General features: G+C 53.9%; 1 protein-coding gene across 1 annotated transcript in view; it reads right to left on the bottom strand.

Moving 5' to 3' along the window:
• The window catches only part of LOC115476533 (ankyrin repeat and KH domain-containing protein 1-like), a 321,971-nt gene that overhangs the window by 102,824 nt on the left and 204,902 nt on the right, over positions 1-14,245 (bottom strand). Inside the window, 1 exon segment of the mRNA XM_030212956.1 lies at positions 13,229-13,442. Within this exon segment, the coding sequence (XP_030068816.1) occupies positions 13,229-13,442 (214 nt within the window).

Raw genomic sequence — 14,245 nt, 5'->3', positions numbered from 1 at the left:
AGCTGAGAAGTGGGAGGCTACAATATTATAAAAGCAGCCGAGGCACAAAGCTGCCAGAATCTCCATAGAGAGCACAGGGGGAGGGACCTGAAACCAGGTGTGACACCCCAGGAGGAAAAACTGGGCCCCACCGGACCCAGGGCCCCGAAGCACTTTTTTTTTTTTTCAACACGTACAGGGAATAGTCAAAAACCAATAAATTGGCAAGAAGAGTAAAATCCCCTTAACCGAATAGTCAAACTACCTCACCAGACTATTGAAGACTGCACAGGCTGTCCTTCTACCTCTGCTGAGACTAAGAAAATACTGGCTAGTGGATGTACTGCACAGGTTATATATACAGTATTCAAAAGCTCAGTGTTTCTCAGTCTCCCTCCGCTGGTAGGAGGACATAACCCACGCGTCTTGACCGGTCTGGAGGGTCGTGGAGGAAGCACTAAGGTAAAATTATGTATCATACCTGATAATTTTCTTTCCATAAATCATAGCTGGTGTGTTGTGTCCATCTACCAGCAGGTGGAGATAGAGAGCAATCCTTTTGCCTCCCTATATGTGGTCATGTGCTGCCGGAAACTCCTCAGTATGTCGATATCCAAGCTCCATCCGCAGGACTCAGCACTTAGAGAATTACACCCACAAAGGGACACTCTGCCCAGCTCACCACCGCCGAAACGGGGGAGGGGAATTAACCCAGCTCATCCCCACACAAGTGGGGGAGGGGAATCCGTCCAGCTCATCCCCGTGGAGCGGGGGAGGGACAACGCTGAGGCGGGGGGATCTGGCTTATCCTGCAACCGCGGGAGGAGCTGACTGACCCTAACACCGCCGAAGCGGGAGGGGTACAAAGCTGCCCTACAGCCGCACGAAGCGGGAGGGAGCGCCGGCCGAATTTATGTCTCAATCCAGCCCCGTAAAACGGAGGGGAGAGGAATGCAGCAGCTCACTGTAACACAAACTCGTCTCAACTCTTGAAGAATCCATTGAAAAAACTTGAACACGAAGTCCTCCTGAACAGGAACTGAAGACTAAACTTGAATCTGAAATACAACCAGAATATAAACAGTACAGATATCTGGGAGGGGCTATGGATTAATCAGCTATGATTAATGGAAAGAAAATTATCAGGTATGATACATAATTTTACCTTCCATATCATCATGCTGATCAATCCATAGACTGGTGGGATATACCGAAGCAGTACTCACCCAGGGCGGGACATTGAAATCCCTGACCGCAACACTGAAGCTCCAAACCAGGCCTCCGCCCGAGCAGCCACAGTCAAGCGGTAATGCCTGGAGAAGGTATGGGCCGATGCCCAAGTTGCCGCCTTGCAAATCTCTTCCAGGGAGACGGACTCGGCCTCTGTCATCGAGGCCGCCTGAGCTCTAGTGGAGTGAGCCTTCAGCTGAATAGGCGGCACCTTCCCCGCGGCCACATAAGCCGCTGCAATGGCTTCCTTGACCCATCTTGCCACTGTAGGCTTAGCAGCCTGCAGACCCTTACGAGGATCTGCAAACAGGACAAACAGATGATCCGATTTCCGGAAATCATTGGTCACTTCCAAGTATCTGATGATGACTCGTCTCACATCCAGAAATTTGAGAGCAGAGTATTCCTCTGGGTAGTCCTCCCTACGAAAGGAAGGGAGACAGAGCTGCTGATTCACATGGAAGCGAGAAACAATCTTGGGCAGGAAGGAAGGCACTGTGCGAATAGTCACTCCTGCCTCAGTGAACTGCAGAAAAGGCTCTCGACACGAGAGTGCCTGGAGCTCGGAAACTCTTCTAGCTGAAGTGATAGCCACCAAAAAGACTGCTTTCAACGTCAGGTCTTTCAGAGATGCCCTCGACAAGGGTTCAAAAGGCGGCTTCTGCAAGGCTCTTAGCACCAGGTTGAGATTCCACGCAGGCACCACTGAGTGCAGAGGAGGGCGCAGGTGATTAACTCCCTTGAGGAAACGTACCACATCTGGCTGCGAAGCCAGGGAAGCACCCTTCAGGCGGCCCCTGAAGCAAGCCAGAGCCGCTACCTGGACTTTAAGGGAACTGAGCGACAGGCCTTTCTCCAGACCTTCTTGCAGGAACGCCAGCACTGAAGAAATTGGAGCAGTGAAGGGAGAAAGTGAGCCTGCTTCACACCACGCTGCAAAGGTACGCCAAACCCTGGCGTAAGCAGTAGAAGTAGAGCGCTTCCTCGCTCTCAGCATAGTGGCGATGACCTTGTCTGAGAAGCCCTTCTTCCTCAGACGCTGCCGCTCAATAGCCAGGCCGTAAGACCAAAGGGGGAGGGATCCTCCATCACCACGGGACCCTGATGCAACAGGCCCTGCTCCACTGGCAGCCGCAGAGGGTCGTCCACTGAGAGCCTGATCAAGTCCGCATACCAGGGACGTCTGGGCCAGTCCGGACCCACCAGGATTATTCGGCCCGGATGCTTTGCCACCCGATCTAGCACCCTGCCCAACATGGGCCAGGGCGGGAACACATAGAGAAGCTCCTGTGTCGGCCACTGTTGGAGAAGAGCATCTACTCCCAGAGATCGAGGGTCCCGTCCTCTGCTGAAAAAGCGCGGCACTTGGCAATTGGCCGATGACGCCATCAGATCTAGGCTCGGCTGACCCCAGCGCTTTGTGATGTCCAAGAACACCTGAGCCGATAACTGCCACTCTCCGGGATCCAAGGTATGGCGACTGAGAAAGTCCGCCTTGACATTCATGACTCCGGCAATGTGGGCCGCTGACAGCTGTTCCAGGTTCGCTTCCGCCCACTGGCATAGATTCATGGCTTCCTTGGCTAGAGGGACGCTCTTGGTACCTCCCTGGCGGTTGACATAGGCCACAGCTGTGGCATTGTCCGACAGGACCCGTACTGGCTTCAACGCCAGTACCGGGAGGAACTCCAAAAGCGCCAACCGAATGGCTCTGAGTTCCAGGAGGTTGATAGACCACTTTGCCTCTGCAGGAGACCAGAGCCCCTGCGCTGTCCTTCCCAAGCAGTGGGCTCCCCAGCCCGTCAAAGAGGCGTCCGTCGTGACGACAATCCACTCCGGGGTCACAAGAGGCATCCCTGCAGACAACTTGTCTGTCTTCAGCCACCAGCTCAGCACCTTGCGCACTGCTGGGTCCAAGGGAAGGCGCACAGCATAATCCTCCGACACCGGAGTCCAGCGCTGCAGCAGAGAGTGTTGTAGTGGTCTCATATGAGCCCTGGCCCAGGGCACTACTTCCATCGTGGCCGTCATAGAACCCAACAGCTGCACATAGTCCCAAGCCCGAAGCGGAGAGGCTACTAGGAACTGGTCCACCTGAGCCTGAAGTTTGACAATCCGATTGTCCGGCAGGAACACTCTGCCTACTTGGGTGTCGAATCGAACTCCCAGATACTCCAGGGACTGAGTCGGGCGCAGCTGGCTTTTCTCCCAGTTGATGATCCATCCCAGGGAGCTCAAAAGAGCAATCACCCGGTCCACAGCTTTGCCGCACTCTGCATATGAGGGGGCTCGGATCAACCAGTCGTCCAGATAAAGATGGACTTGTACTCCTTCCTTTCGCAGGAAGGCCGCGATGACCACCATTACTTTGGAGAAGGTCCGCGGAGCAGTAGCCAACCCGAACGGGAGGGCTCTGAACTGGAAGTGTCGGCCCAGGACTGCAAAACGCAGAAAGCGTTGATGAGGAGGCCAGATGGGAATATGCAAGTACGCTTCCTTGATGTCCAAGGATGCCAGGAACTCCCCTGCCTTCACTGCCGCGATAACAGAGCGGAGAGTCTCCATGCGAAAGTGCCGAACTTTCAAGGCCCGATTGACCCCTTTGAGGTCGAGGATAGGCCGTACAGAACCTCCTTTCTTTGGTACCACAAAGTAAATGGAGTAACGTCCCTTGCCAAGCTGATTTTCTGGCACCGGAACGACCGCACCCAGGCGGATCAGATTGTCCAAGGTCTGCTGCACTGCCACAGCTTTGACCGGAGACTTGCAGGGAGAGAGTACAAACCCGTCTCTTAAGGGTCGGCAGAACTCTAGCTTGTAGCCGTCTTTGATGACTTCCAGCACCCAAGCGTCTGAAGTTATTGTGGTCAACTCGCCCAGAAACGAGGACAGCCGTCCTCCAATCTGCACTGGGGTGTGGACCAAGGCCCCGTCATTGGGTACGAGACCCTGGGGGAGGACCGGAGGACGCACCTCCAGGACGGCGGTCTCTGCGAAAGGAATGCTGCTTGGGGGAGAAGTTCCTCTTGAAGGAAGAGGGGGCAGAGGAGCCCGACTTGCCCGGGCGGTACCGACGGGCTTCCTGAAACCGTCCTCTGGAGATACCGGGGCGAGCACTGGCCCGAGCCCTGACCTCTGGTAACCTCTTGCCCTTAGACGTGCCGAGATCGGTCACAATTTTGTCCAGCTCGACCCCAAAGAGCAGCTTGCCTTTAAAAGGCAACTTAGCCAGGGTGGTCCGCAGACCAATGTTTCAGCCAAAGCCACCGCCGCGCAGAGACTGTCTGAGCCATACCTTTAGCCGAGGCTCTCAAGACATCATACAGCAAGTCTGCCAAATAAGCCAAGCCCGATTCCAGGGCCGGCCAATCAGCCCTCAAGGAAGGATCCGAGGGGGAAGCCCGCTGCACAATCGTCAGGCACGCCCTGGCCACGTAGGAGCCACAAACTGAGGCCTGCAAACTTAAGGCAGCCGCCTCGAAGGACGACCTTAAGGCCGCTTCCAATCTTCTGTCTTGGGCGTCCTTTAGGGCCGTGCCACCTTCCACCGGCAACGCCGTTTTCTTAGTCACCGCAGTGATTAAAGAATCCACGGTAGGCCAAAGAAAGGCCTCCCGTTCACTTTCAGGCAAAGGATAGAGGCGGGACATAGCCCTAGCCACTTTGAGGCTCGCTTCCGAGACATCCCATTGAGCCGAAATTAAGGTGTGCATGGCATTATGCACGTGGAAGGTTCTAGGCGGGCGCTTCGTCCCTAGCATAATGGCGGAGCCAACAGGGGCTGAGGGAGAGACGTCCTCTGGAGAGGAAATCTTCAAAATGCTCATGGCCTGCACTAACAGGTTGGGCAAATCCTCTGAGCGAAAGATCCGCGCTGCAGAGGGGTCATCCGCTCCAGCCGAGCGGGAATCTGTCTCCTCCAAGGAATCCCCAAAGGACCGTTGGGAGAACTCAGATACGCTGCCCTCATCTACATCAGAGGAAACAAAGTCCTCTAAGGCCTGGGAATCCACCCTAGGGCGTTTACTTCCGGGGGCCTCAACCCCTTTATCGGACAAGGGAGAAGGAGCAGCGCTTTGCATAAGGAAGGCCTGATCCAGCAGCAAAATAAACTCGGGGGAGAAACCCCCCCAGACTGTGCACTTCAGCAGCCTGGGCCACAGCCCTAGACACACCCTCAACCTGCGCTCGCAAGAGCGGGGGAGAAACATGCTGCGCATCCAAGATGGCGTCCGGCGTGACACTCCGCGAAGGAGCCGCGCGGGAAGAACGGCGCTTAACTTTAGCCGCTTTTTTGCCGTCGCCCAAATCAAGGGCGGCCATGGCATTAACGTCTCCCAGCTCAAGGGCGGCCCAAGAAGAAGCCGTCCGAGCAGAGTGGCCGGCCAAGATGGCGGAGGCGAGCAGCGGGGGAAGGGCGTTTATGGCGGGAAAAACCGCCGCACCGGAGGAAGACCCGGGACACTGACCAGCCTCTGAACTGACACCCAACAAGGGCGAATCAGACTTTAAGACCCCCGCATCCCCGCTAGAAGCGCACACGCGGTCCGGGGAGCGATTCTTCGCGCCCTCGCCCTCCGACGCCATAGGCCACGTGGAGATCAATCGGGGAACCCCCTGCCCGCTATAAAAAGGTAAAAATTACCTGCTTCTCGCTCCGAGCTGTAACGACCTGGTGTCCCAGTGAGTAGCTGCAAAGTGAATGATACATACCTGTAGCAGGTGTTCTCCGAGGACAGCAGGCTGATTGTTCTCACGACTGGGTGACGTCCGCGGCAGCCCCCACCAACCGGAAAAGCTTCGCGGGACGGTCGGCACGCAGGGCTCGCCCACCGCGCATGCGCGGCCGTCTTCCCGCCCGTGCGCGACCGCTCCCGCCAGTTGAATGACTAGCAAAAATGAAGAAAACGCAACTCCAAAGGGGAGGAGGGAGGGTAGGTGAGAACTATCAGCCTGCTGTCCTCGGAGAACACCTGCTACAGGTATGTATCATTCACTTTCTCCGAGGACAAGCAGGCTGCTTGTTCTCACGACTGGGGTATCCCTAGCTCTCAGGCTCACTCAAAACAAGAACCCAGGTCAATTGAACCTCGCAACGGCGAGGATACAACAGAAATTGACCTACGAAGAACAACTAACTGAGAGTGCAGCCTGACCAGAATAAATGCGGGTCCTGGAGGGTGGAGTTGGATTTACACCCCAAACAGATTCTGCAGCACCGACTGCCCGAACCGACTGTCGCGTCGGGTATCCTGCTGGAGGCAGTAATGAGATGTGAATGTGTGGACAGATGACCACGTCGCAGCCTTGCAAATCTCTTCAATAGTGGCTGACTTCAAGTGGGCCACTGACGCTGCCATGGCTCTAACACTATGAGCCGTGACATGACCCTCAAGAGCCAGCCCAGCCTGGGCGTAAGTGAAGGAAATGCAATCTGCTAGCCAATTAGAGATGGTGCGTTTCCCGACAGCGACCCCTAGCCTGTTAGGGTCGAAAGAAATAAACAATTGGGCGGACTGTGGGGCTGTGTCCGCTCCAAGTAGAAGGCCAATGCTCTCTTGCAGTCCAATGTGTGCAACTGACGTTCAGCAGGGCGGGTATGCGGCCTGGGGAAGAATGTTGGCAAGACAATTGACTGGTTAAGATGGAACTCCGACACCACCTTCGGCAGGAACTTTGGGTGGGTGCGGAGCACTACTCTGTTGTGATGAAATTTGGTATATGGAGCATGAGCTACTAGGGCTTGAAGCTCACTGACCCTACGAGCTGAAGTAACTGCCACCAAGAAAATGACCTTCCAGGTCAAATACTTCAGATGGCAGGTATTCAGTGGCTCAAAAGGAGGTTTCATCAGCTGGGTGAGGACGACGTTGAGATCCCATGACACTGTAGGAGGCTTGATAGGGGGCTTTGACAAAAGCAAGCCTCTCATGAATCGAACGACTAAAGGCTCTGCAGAGATGGCTTTACCTTCCACACGATAATGGTAAGCACTAATCGCACTAAGGTGATTCCTTACTGAGTTGGTCTTGAGGCCAGACTCCGATAAGTGCAGAAGGTATTCAAGCAGGTTCTGTGCAGGGCAAAAACGAGGTTCTAGGGCCTTGCTCTCACACCAAACGACAAACCTCCTCCACTTGAAAAAGTAACTCTTTTTAGTGGAATCCTTCCTAGAGGCAAGCAAGACACGGGAGACACCCTCAGACAGACCCAACGCAGTGAAGTCTACGCCCTCAACATCCAGGCTGTGAGAGCCAGGGACTGAAGGTTGGGGTGCAGCAACGCTCCGTCGTTCTGCGAGATGAGAGTTGGAAAACACCCCAATCTTCACGGTTCTTCTGAGGACAATTCCAGAAGGAGAGGGAACCAGATCTGACGGGGCCAAAAGGGCGCGATCAGAATCATGGTGCCGTGGTCTTGCTTGAGCTTCAGTAAGGTCTTCCCCACCAAAGGTATGGGAGGGTAAGCATACAGGAGGCCGGTCCCCCAATGGAGGAGAAAGGCATCCGACGCCAGTCTGCCGTGTGCCCGAAGTCTGGAACAGAACAGAGGCAGCTTGTGGTTGGTCTGAGAGGCGAAACGGTCCACCGAGGGGGTGCCCCACTCTCGGAAGATCTTGCGTACCACTCTGGAATGGAGCGACCACTCGTGCGGTTGCATGACTCTGCTCAGTCTGTCGGCCAGACTGTTGTTTACACCTGCCAGGTACGTGGCTTGAAGGAGCATGCCGAACTGGCAAGCCCAGCGCCACATGCCCATGGCTTCCTGACAAGGGGCGAGATCCGGTGCCCCCCTGCTTGTTGGTGTAATACATTGCAACCTGATTGTCTGTCCGAATTTGGATAATTTGGCAGGACAGCCGATCTCTGAAAGCCTTCAGTGCGTTCCAGATCGCTCGGAGCTCCAGGAGGTTGATCTGCAGATCCTTTTCCTGGAGGGACCACAGACCCTGGGTGTGAAGCCCATCGACATGAGCTCCCCACCCCAGGCGAGATGCATCCGTCGTCAGCACTTTCGTGGGCTGCGGAATTTGGAATGGACGTCCCAGGGTCAAATTGGTCCGGATGGTCCACCAGAGCAGTGAAGTGCGGCAACTGGTGGAGAGGCGGATGACATCTTCTAGATTCCCAGTGGCCTGAAACCACTGGGAAGCTAGGGTCCATTGAGCAGATCTCATGTGAAGACGAGCCATGGGAGTCACATGAACTGTGGAGGCCATATGACCCAGAAGTCTCAACATCTGCCGAGCTGTGACCTGCTGAGACGCTCTGGTCTGGGAAGCCAGGGACAGGAGATTGTTGGCCCTCGCTTCGGGAAGGAAGGCCTGAGCCGTCTGGGTATTCAGCAGAGCTCCTATGAATTCCAGAGACTGAGTTGGCTGGAGATGGGACTTTGGGTAATTTATCACAAACCCCAGCAGCTCCAGGAGTTGAGTAGTGCACTTCATGGACCGGAGGGCTCCTGCCTCCGAGGTGTTCTTGACCAGCCAATCGTCGAGATATGGGAACACGTGCACTCCCAGCTTGCGAAGGTACGCCGCTACCACCACGAGGCACTTTGTAAACACTCGTGGGGCAGAGGCGAGCCCAAAGGGCAGCACACAATACTGAAAGTGCCGTGCGCCCAGGCGGAATCTGAGATACTGTCTGTGAGCTGGCAGTATCGGGATGTGAGTATATGCGTCCTTTAAATCCAGGGAACATAGCCAATCGTTTTTCTGAATCATTGGCAGAAGGGTGCCCAAGGAAAGCATCCTGAACTTTTCTTTGACCAGGAATTTGTTCAGGCCTCTCAGGTCTAGGATGGGACGCATCCCCCCTGTTTTCTTTTCCACAAGGAAGTACCTGGAATAGAATCCCTGCCCTTCCTGCCCGGGTGGTACGGGCTCGACCGCATTGGCGCTGAGAAGGGCGGACAGTTCCTCTGCAAGCACCTGCTTGTGATGGGAGCTGAAGGATTGAGCTCCCGGAGGACAATTTGGTGGCAGGGAGGCCAAATTCAGGGCGTATCCGCACCGCACTATTTGGAGAACCCACTGGTCGGAGGTTATGAGAGGCCACCTTTGGTGAAAAAATTTTAACCTCCCCCCGACCAGCAGATCGTCCGGTACGGACACTTTGAGGGCGGCTATGTTCCCGTGGATCCAGTCAAAAGCCCGTCCCCGGCTTTTGCTGTGGAGGCGCAGGGGGCTGCTTAGGCGCACGCTGTTGACGAGAACGAGCGCGCTGGGTCTGTCCCTGTGCCTGACGAGGCCTTCGGGCCGGCTGGTTGTACCTACGCCTTGCAAAAGAATAGGGTGCAGCCTGCCGGGCCCGGGAAAAACGTCCACCTGTTCAGGTGGATGCTGAAGGCGCCCGGTGGGAGAGCTTGTCGAGGGCGGTTTCCCGCTGATGCAGTTGGTCCACCAGCTGCTCGACCTTCTCACCAAAAATGTTATCCCCCCGGCAAGGGACGTCGGCCAGTCTCTGCTGGGTGCGGTTGTCCAGGTCAGAGGCGCGCAGCCATGAGAGCCTGCGCATCACTATACCTTGGGCCGCAGCACGAGATGCCACGTCACAGGTGTCATAGATACCCCTGGACAGGAACTTTCTGCACGCCTTCAGCTGCCTGACCACCTCCTGATAAGGCCTGGACTGCTCCGGCGGGAGCTTATCGACCAGGTCCGCCAGTTGCTTCACATTATTCCGCATGTGGATGCTCATATAGAGCTGGTATGACTGGATGCGGGTCACGAGCATGGAGGATTGGTAGGCCTTCCTCCCAAACGAGTCCAGAGTGCGAGACTCCCACCCCGGGGGCGCCGAGGCGGTATCCCTCGAACTCCGTGCCCTCTTGAGAGCAGAATCCACGACCGCCGAGTCATGGGGCAATTGTGGCCGCATTAACTCTGGGTCAGAGTGGATCCTGTACTGGGACTCTGCTTTCTTGGGAATGGTGGGATTAGTTAACGGTCGCATCCAGTTCCGAAGCAGTGTCTCCTTGAGGACATTGTGCAGCGGTACCGTGGAGGACTCTCTAGGTGGTGATGGATAGTCGAGGACCTCGAGCATCTCGGCTCTTCCACAGAGACCACGGGGAAGGGAATGCTGATAGACATATCCCGCACAAAGGAGGCAAAGGAGAGACTCTCAGGAGGTGAGAGCTTCCTCTCCGGTGAAGGCGTGGGGTCCGAGGGAAGGCCCGTAGACTCCTCTGAGGAGAAATATCTAGGGTCCTCCTCTTCCCCCCCACGAGGCCTCATCCTCGGTATCGGACATAAGCTCATGTAGCTGAGTCCTGAACCGGGCCCGGCTCGACGTCGAGGCACCGAGGCCTTGGTGTCGTCGAGCGGTGGACTCCCGCGCCGGCAGGGACGAAGCTCCCTCCATCGACGTCGACGGGGACTCCACCTGCGTGGCGGTCGAGACCGGCGCCGCAAGCGGCGGCGGTGTCGACGGCCCCGGCGCCGGGCTAGAGCTCGCCGGCGCCACAGTCATCGGCGCCGAGGGGCACAGCCTGGCGCATCAGCCCTTCCAGGATCCCTGGAAGGATGGCTCTGAGGCACTCGTCCAGGCCCGCTGCCGGGAAAGGCGGTGGGGCCGGTAGGGGTGTCGGTGCCAGAATCTGGTGGGGGCCAGGAGACGGCACCGAAGTGCCGGGACCCTGTCGCGTCGGTACCTCCACTACCGACGGGGACCTCTCCTCTCGACGTGGACGCTTCGGCGTCGCCTCCTCTCCGATGTCCCGATGCGAGGGCGACCGGTGACGACGCTTCTTATTCTTCTTGCGATGCACGTCACCGGCGCCGGGAGGTATGGAGGAGGAGGAGGACGATCCCCCTCGGTCACGAGGAACCGGGTCAGACAGGGTTCGGTCCCGTGGGCCACGGGCTGAGGGAGTGACCGGGGCCGACTGCCCACGCGGCCTCTCACCCCTACCCTCACCGGAGGACCGGCGGGCCGACGGGACCTGTTCTCCTGGGGTCGATGCCATCGGTGCCGATGTCTCGGGCATCGATACCGGTACCGAAGGACCGGGCGTCGATACCGATGCCGTCGAGGTCGACGTCGAGGGGCCGGCGCAAGTTCCAAAAAGACGGTCCCGCAGAACTTGCCTCGCAACCTGAGTCTGTTTCCGGAGACCGAGACACAGGGGACACGACTTGAGATTGTGCTCCGGCCCGAGGCACTGGAGGCACCAAGCGTGGGTGTCGGTCTGCGAGATTGGCCGGCCGCACCGACCACACTTTTTAAATCCACTCGGGACCTTCGAGGACATCGACGGAAAAATCGCGTCGGCGAAGTTAAAGTCGTCGATGGTGGCGGAAATCACACCTCGAAAAAGGAAAACGACCGTGCGGCCACTAGGCCGCAACGCAGCGTCCCCGCTAGAAGCGAGGGAAAAAGGGAGCGCGTGCTCCACACGTTCAGTTTGTTTTTTTTTTTTTAAGAAAGAAAAACCGGAGGACGCGGTGTACAAAAACTAAATAGAAAAAACGATCCGCGTAAACGCGATCGGCTTTCCGGCGGCTGAAACAGAGAGAGCGGCAAAGGCACGACTCTCTCCAGACGCGGAAAAAAAGGAACTGGCGGGAGCGGTCGCGCACGGGCGGGAAGACGGCCGCGCATGCGCGGTGGGCGTGCCCTGCGTGCCGACCGTCCCGCGAAGCTTTTCCGGTTGGTGGGGGTTGCCGCGGACGTCACCCAGTCGTGAGAACAAGCAGCCTGCTTGTCCTCGGAGAATAAACGTTTAAATAAACGTTTAAATAAACGTCGAAATAAACGCCTTTAAGGACGTCCAACATTTTTTTTTTTTTTTTTTTTTTTTTTAACGGAGCCAGCGGGAGGGGGGAGAAAAGGAGGGACCTGGCGCCACCAGGTTTGCACTTGCTCAAGAAGAGCCCTCAACCCCAGGTACTCAACAAAACCTAAAAATTAGGCTTGGAGACCTAGCCAGAGCTGCTGCTGTGTGTGACCACCACCTGCTGAGATAGAGAACATACTGAGGAGTTTCCGGCAGCACATGACCACATATAGGGAGGCAAAAGGATTGCTCTCTATCTCCACCTGCTGGTAGATGGACACAACCCACCAGTCTATGGATTGATCAGCATGATGATATGGAATTTTTATTTACAAATTATTTCTATCAACAAAACATTTGTCTCCCAGGTTCACCACTCTGCTTTGAGGTTGAGAGGCTGAGTTGTGCTTTGCCATTCCAAAGATCTGGATTCAACTCTTGGGTCCACTCTCTTATTTCCTGGGCTAGTTGGGGCTGAAGGTGTTGTAGAGGTTGCATTCACGGTGCCTGAAGATTGGGGTGGGGGTGTCAATTATTTAATGGTGACACCTCCTCACAACACTTGAGGTTCACATGGAATCATAGCCCAATAGAGGCAGATTCTGATTAAGGTGAAATTCAAGGAGCAGGAAGAAACTGCCAGGCCATGAAGACCTGAAACATTAAACAATTCTAAGCAGCCTACAAGGCTCTGGTTCTAAATACAGAACTAAACATGTTTGTTGGTTGAGGGTGATCTTTTAATCAACAAATAAATGCATTTAACTTAGCTGCCTTGTGTAATAAAGCAATAAATGCTTGTTTTCCAACCTTAAAAAAAAACCCAAAAAGCTCTTTTTACCACAGTTATATGATGCTAAAATGTTAATTCATCTCAAAACCATAATCCAACAGAAAAGCAAATGGATATAAATTTCTTGATAAAGAAACTGCTGAGTTGGACATAAGTACTTGTGACTTTTTTTTTTTTAAGTGAGCCCCCTCTTTTATAGACTCCAGTAATGCATTGTCATAAAAAAGCCATAATTATACAAGCCTAAAATAGAAATGTCAAAATGCACAGAACCTAAAAGATTTAAAGCACAAAGAGGAGGTATACATACAAACTAATGCATAATCAAGTATAATCAAAGGCTTGCTACTTCTCACAATTTGCAGAAGAGAAAAAACATATTTTGCAACTAAAAAAAATGTTAATTTAAAAAAATTTAATCAGATTATGCTCATCTGTACATACTTTGGCTCTGTGTTCCACGTTTGCTTTTCTGTCCAAAAGAAGACTCACAACTTCTGCCCGACCCTGGAAACAAGCTAATGTGAGGGCAGTATTACGATTGGTCTCAATCTGAGCGTTGATGTCTGAACCCATATCAAGCAACAGTTTTACTGCAGGAACATGCCCATTCATAGCAGCCAACATTAAAGGGGATATTCCCAGTTTACTCCCAGTCCTAAAGAGAAAAAGTTGATACACTTAACCCAAGTTAAAGATAAATGACAGAGAATGTGATCATCACACACAACACACATCAACATGACTCTCCACATTAGTATTAATGACATGGCTGGATCATTCAGCTCAAAATTTAAAAGCCTGGAGGATATTTTTCTAGAAACCACATTCTGGATTTTTTGCTTAGAGATAGAAAAATATTACAATTTAGGATATTTTCTGCTGAAATGTGTTTCTCTTGTAAAGAAACACATCTTGAGGTGTATTTTCAAAGCACTTAGACTTACAAGGTTACATAGTAACCATATGGAACTAAGTCTAAGTGCTTTGAAAATGAGCCTCCTTGCCACTAAGATTCAAGGTGTACATTTCCTATAGTACTGCTCATTTAAACTATATAACATATAAATCAGACATTCGGTGCTGCACGAACATATATAATTATTCTACCTTGCAAGCAATGGATGTAAGCACCCTTCCATTTGGCCCACTCACTGCCTAATAGCTCTGCCCACACACCTTTATCTAAGGCTACCTCACAGCTGTCAGTCATAAAAGTATACCACAAAAATAATATCTTGCCCTCACCCCCCAACTTTGCTAAGGATATCTTCCAGTTCAAGTGACTTACGTTATTCATTTAAGGGCACCAAATCAACTTGCTGCTCATGCCAGATGACCTGTCAACTCCCTTCAATTGCAATTAACAGCATTCTAGGGGTTCCCCACCCCTCTTTACTTGTTGACTGCCACTTTTCACTTAGAGTTCAACATCTAGAACACTGATGCTTTGTTCAAGTT

This window comes from Microcaecilia unicolor, chromosome 8 (genome assembly GCF_901765095.1).
Source record: "Microcaecilia unicolor chromosome 8, aMicUni1.1, whole genome shotgun sequence".
NCBI classification, from domain to species: Eukaryota; Metazoa; Chordata; class Amphibia; order Gymnophiona; family Siphonopidae; genus Microcaecilia; species Microcaecilia unicolor.
The sequence above is the reverse complement of the archived record's forward strand: the minus strand, read 5'-3'. Positions and strand labels throughout refer to the sequence as shown.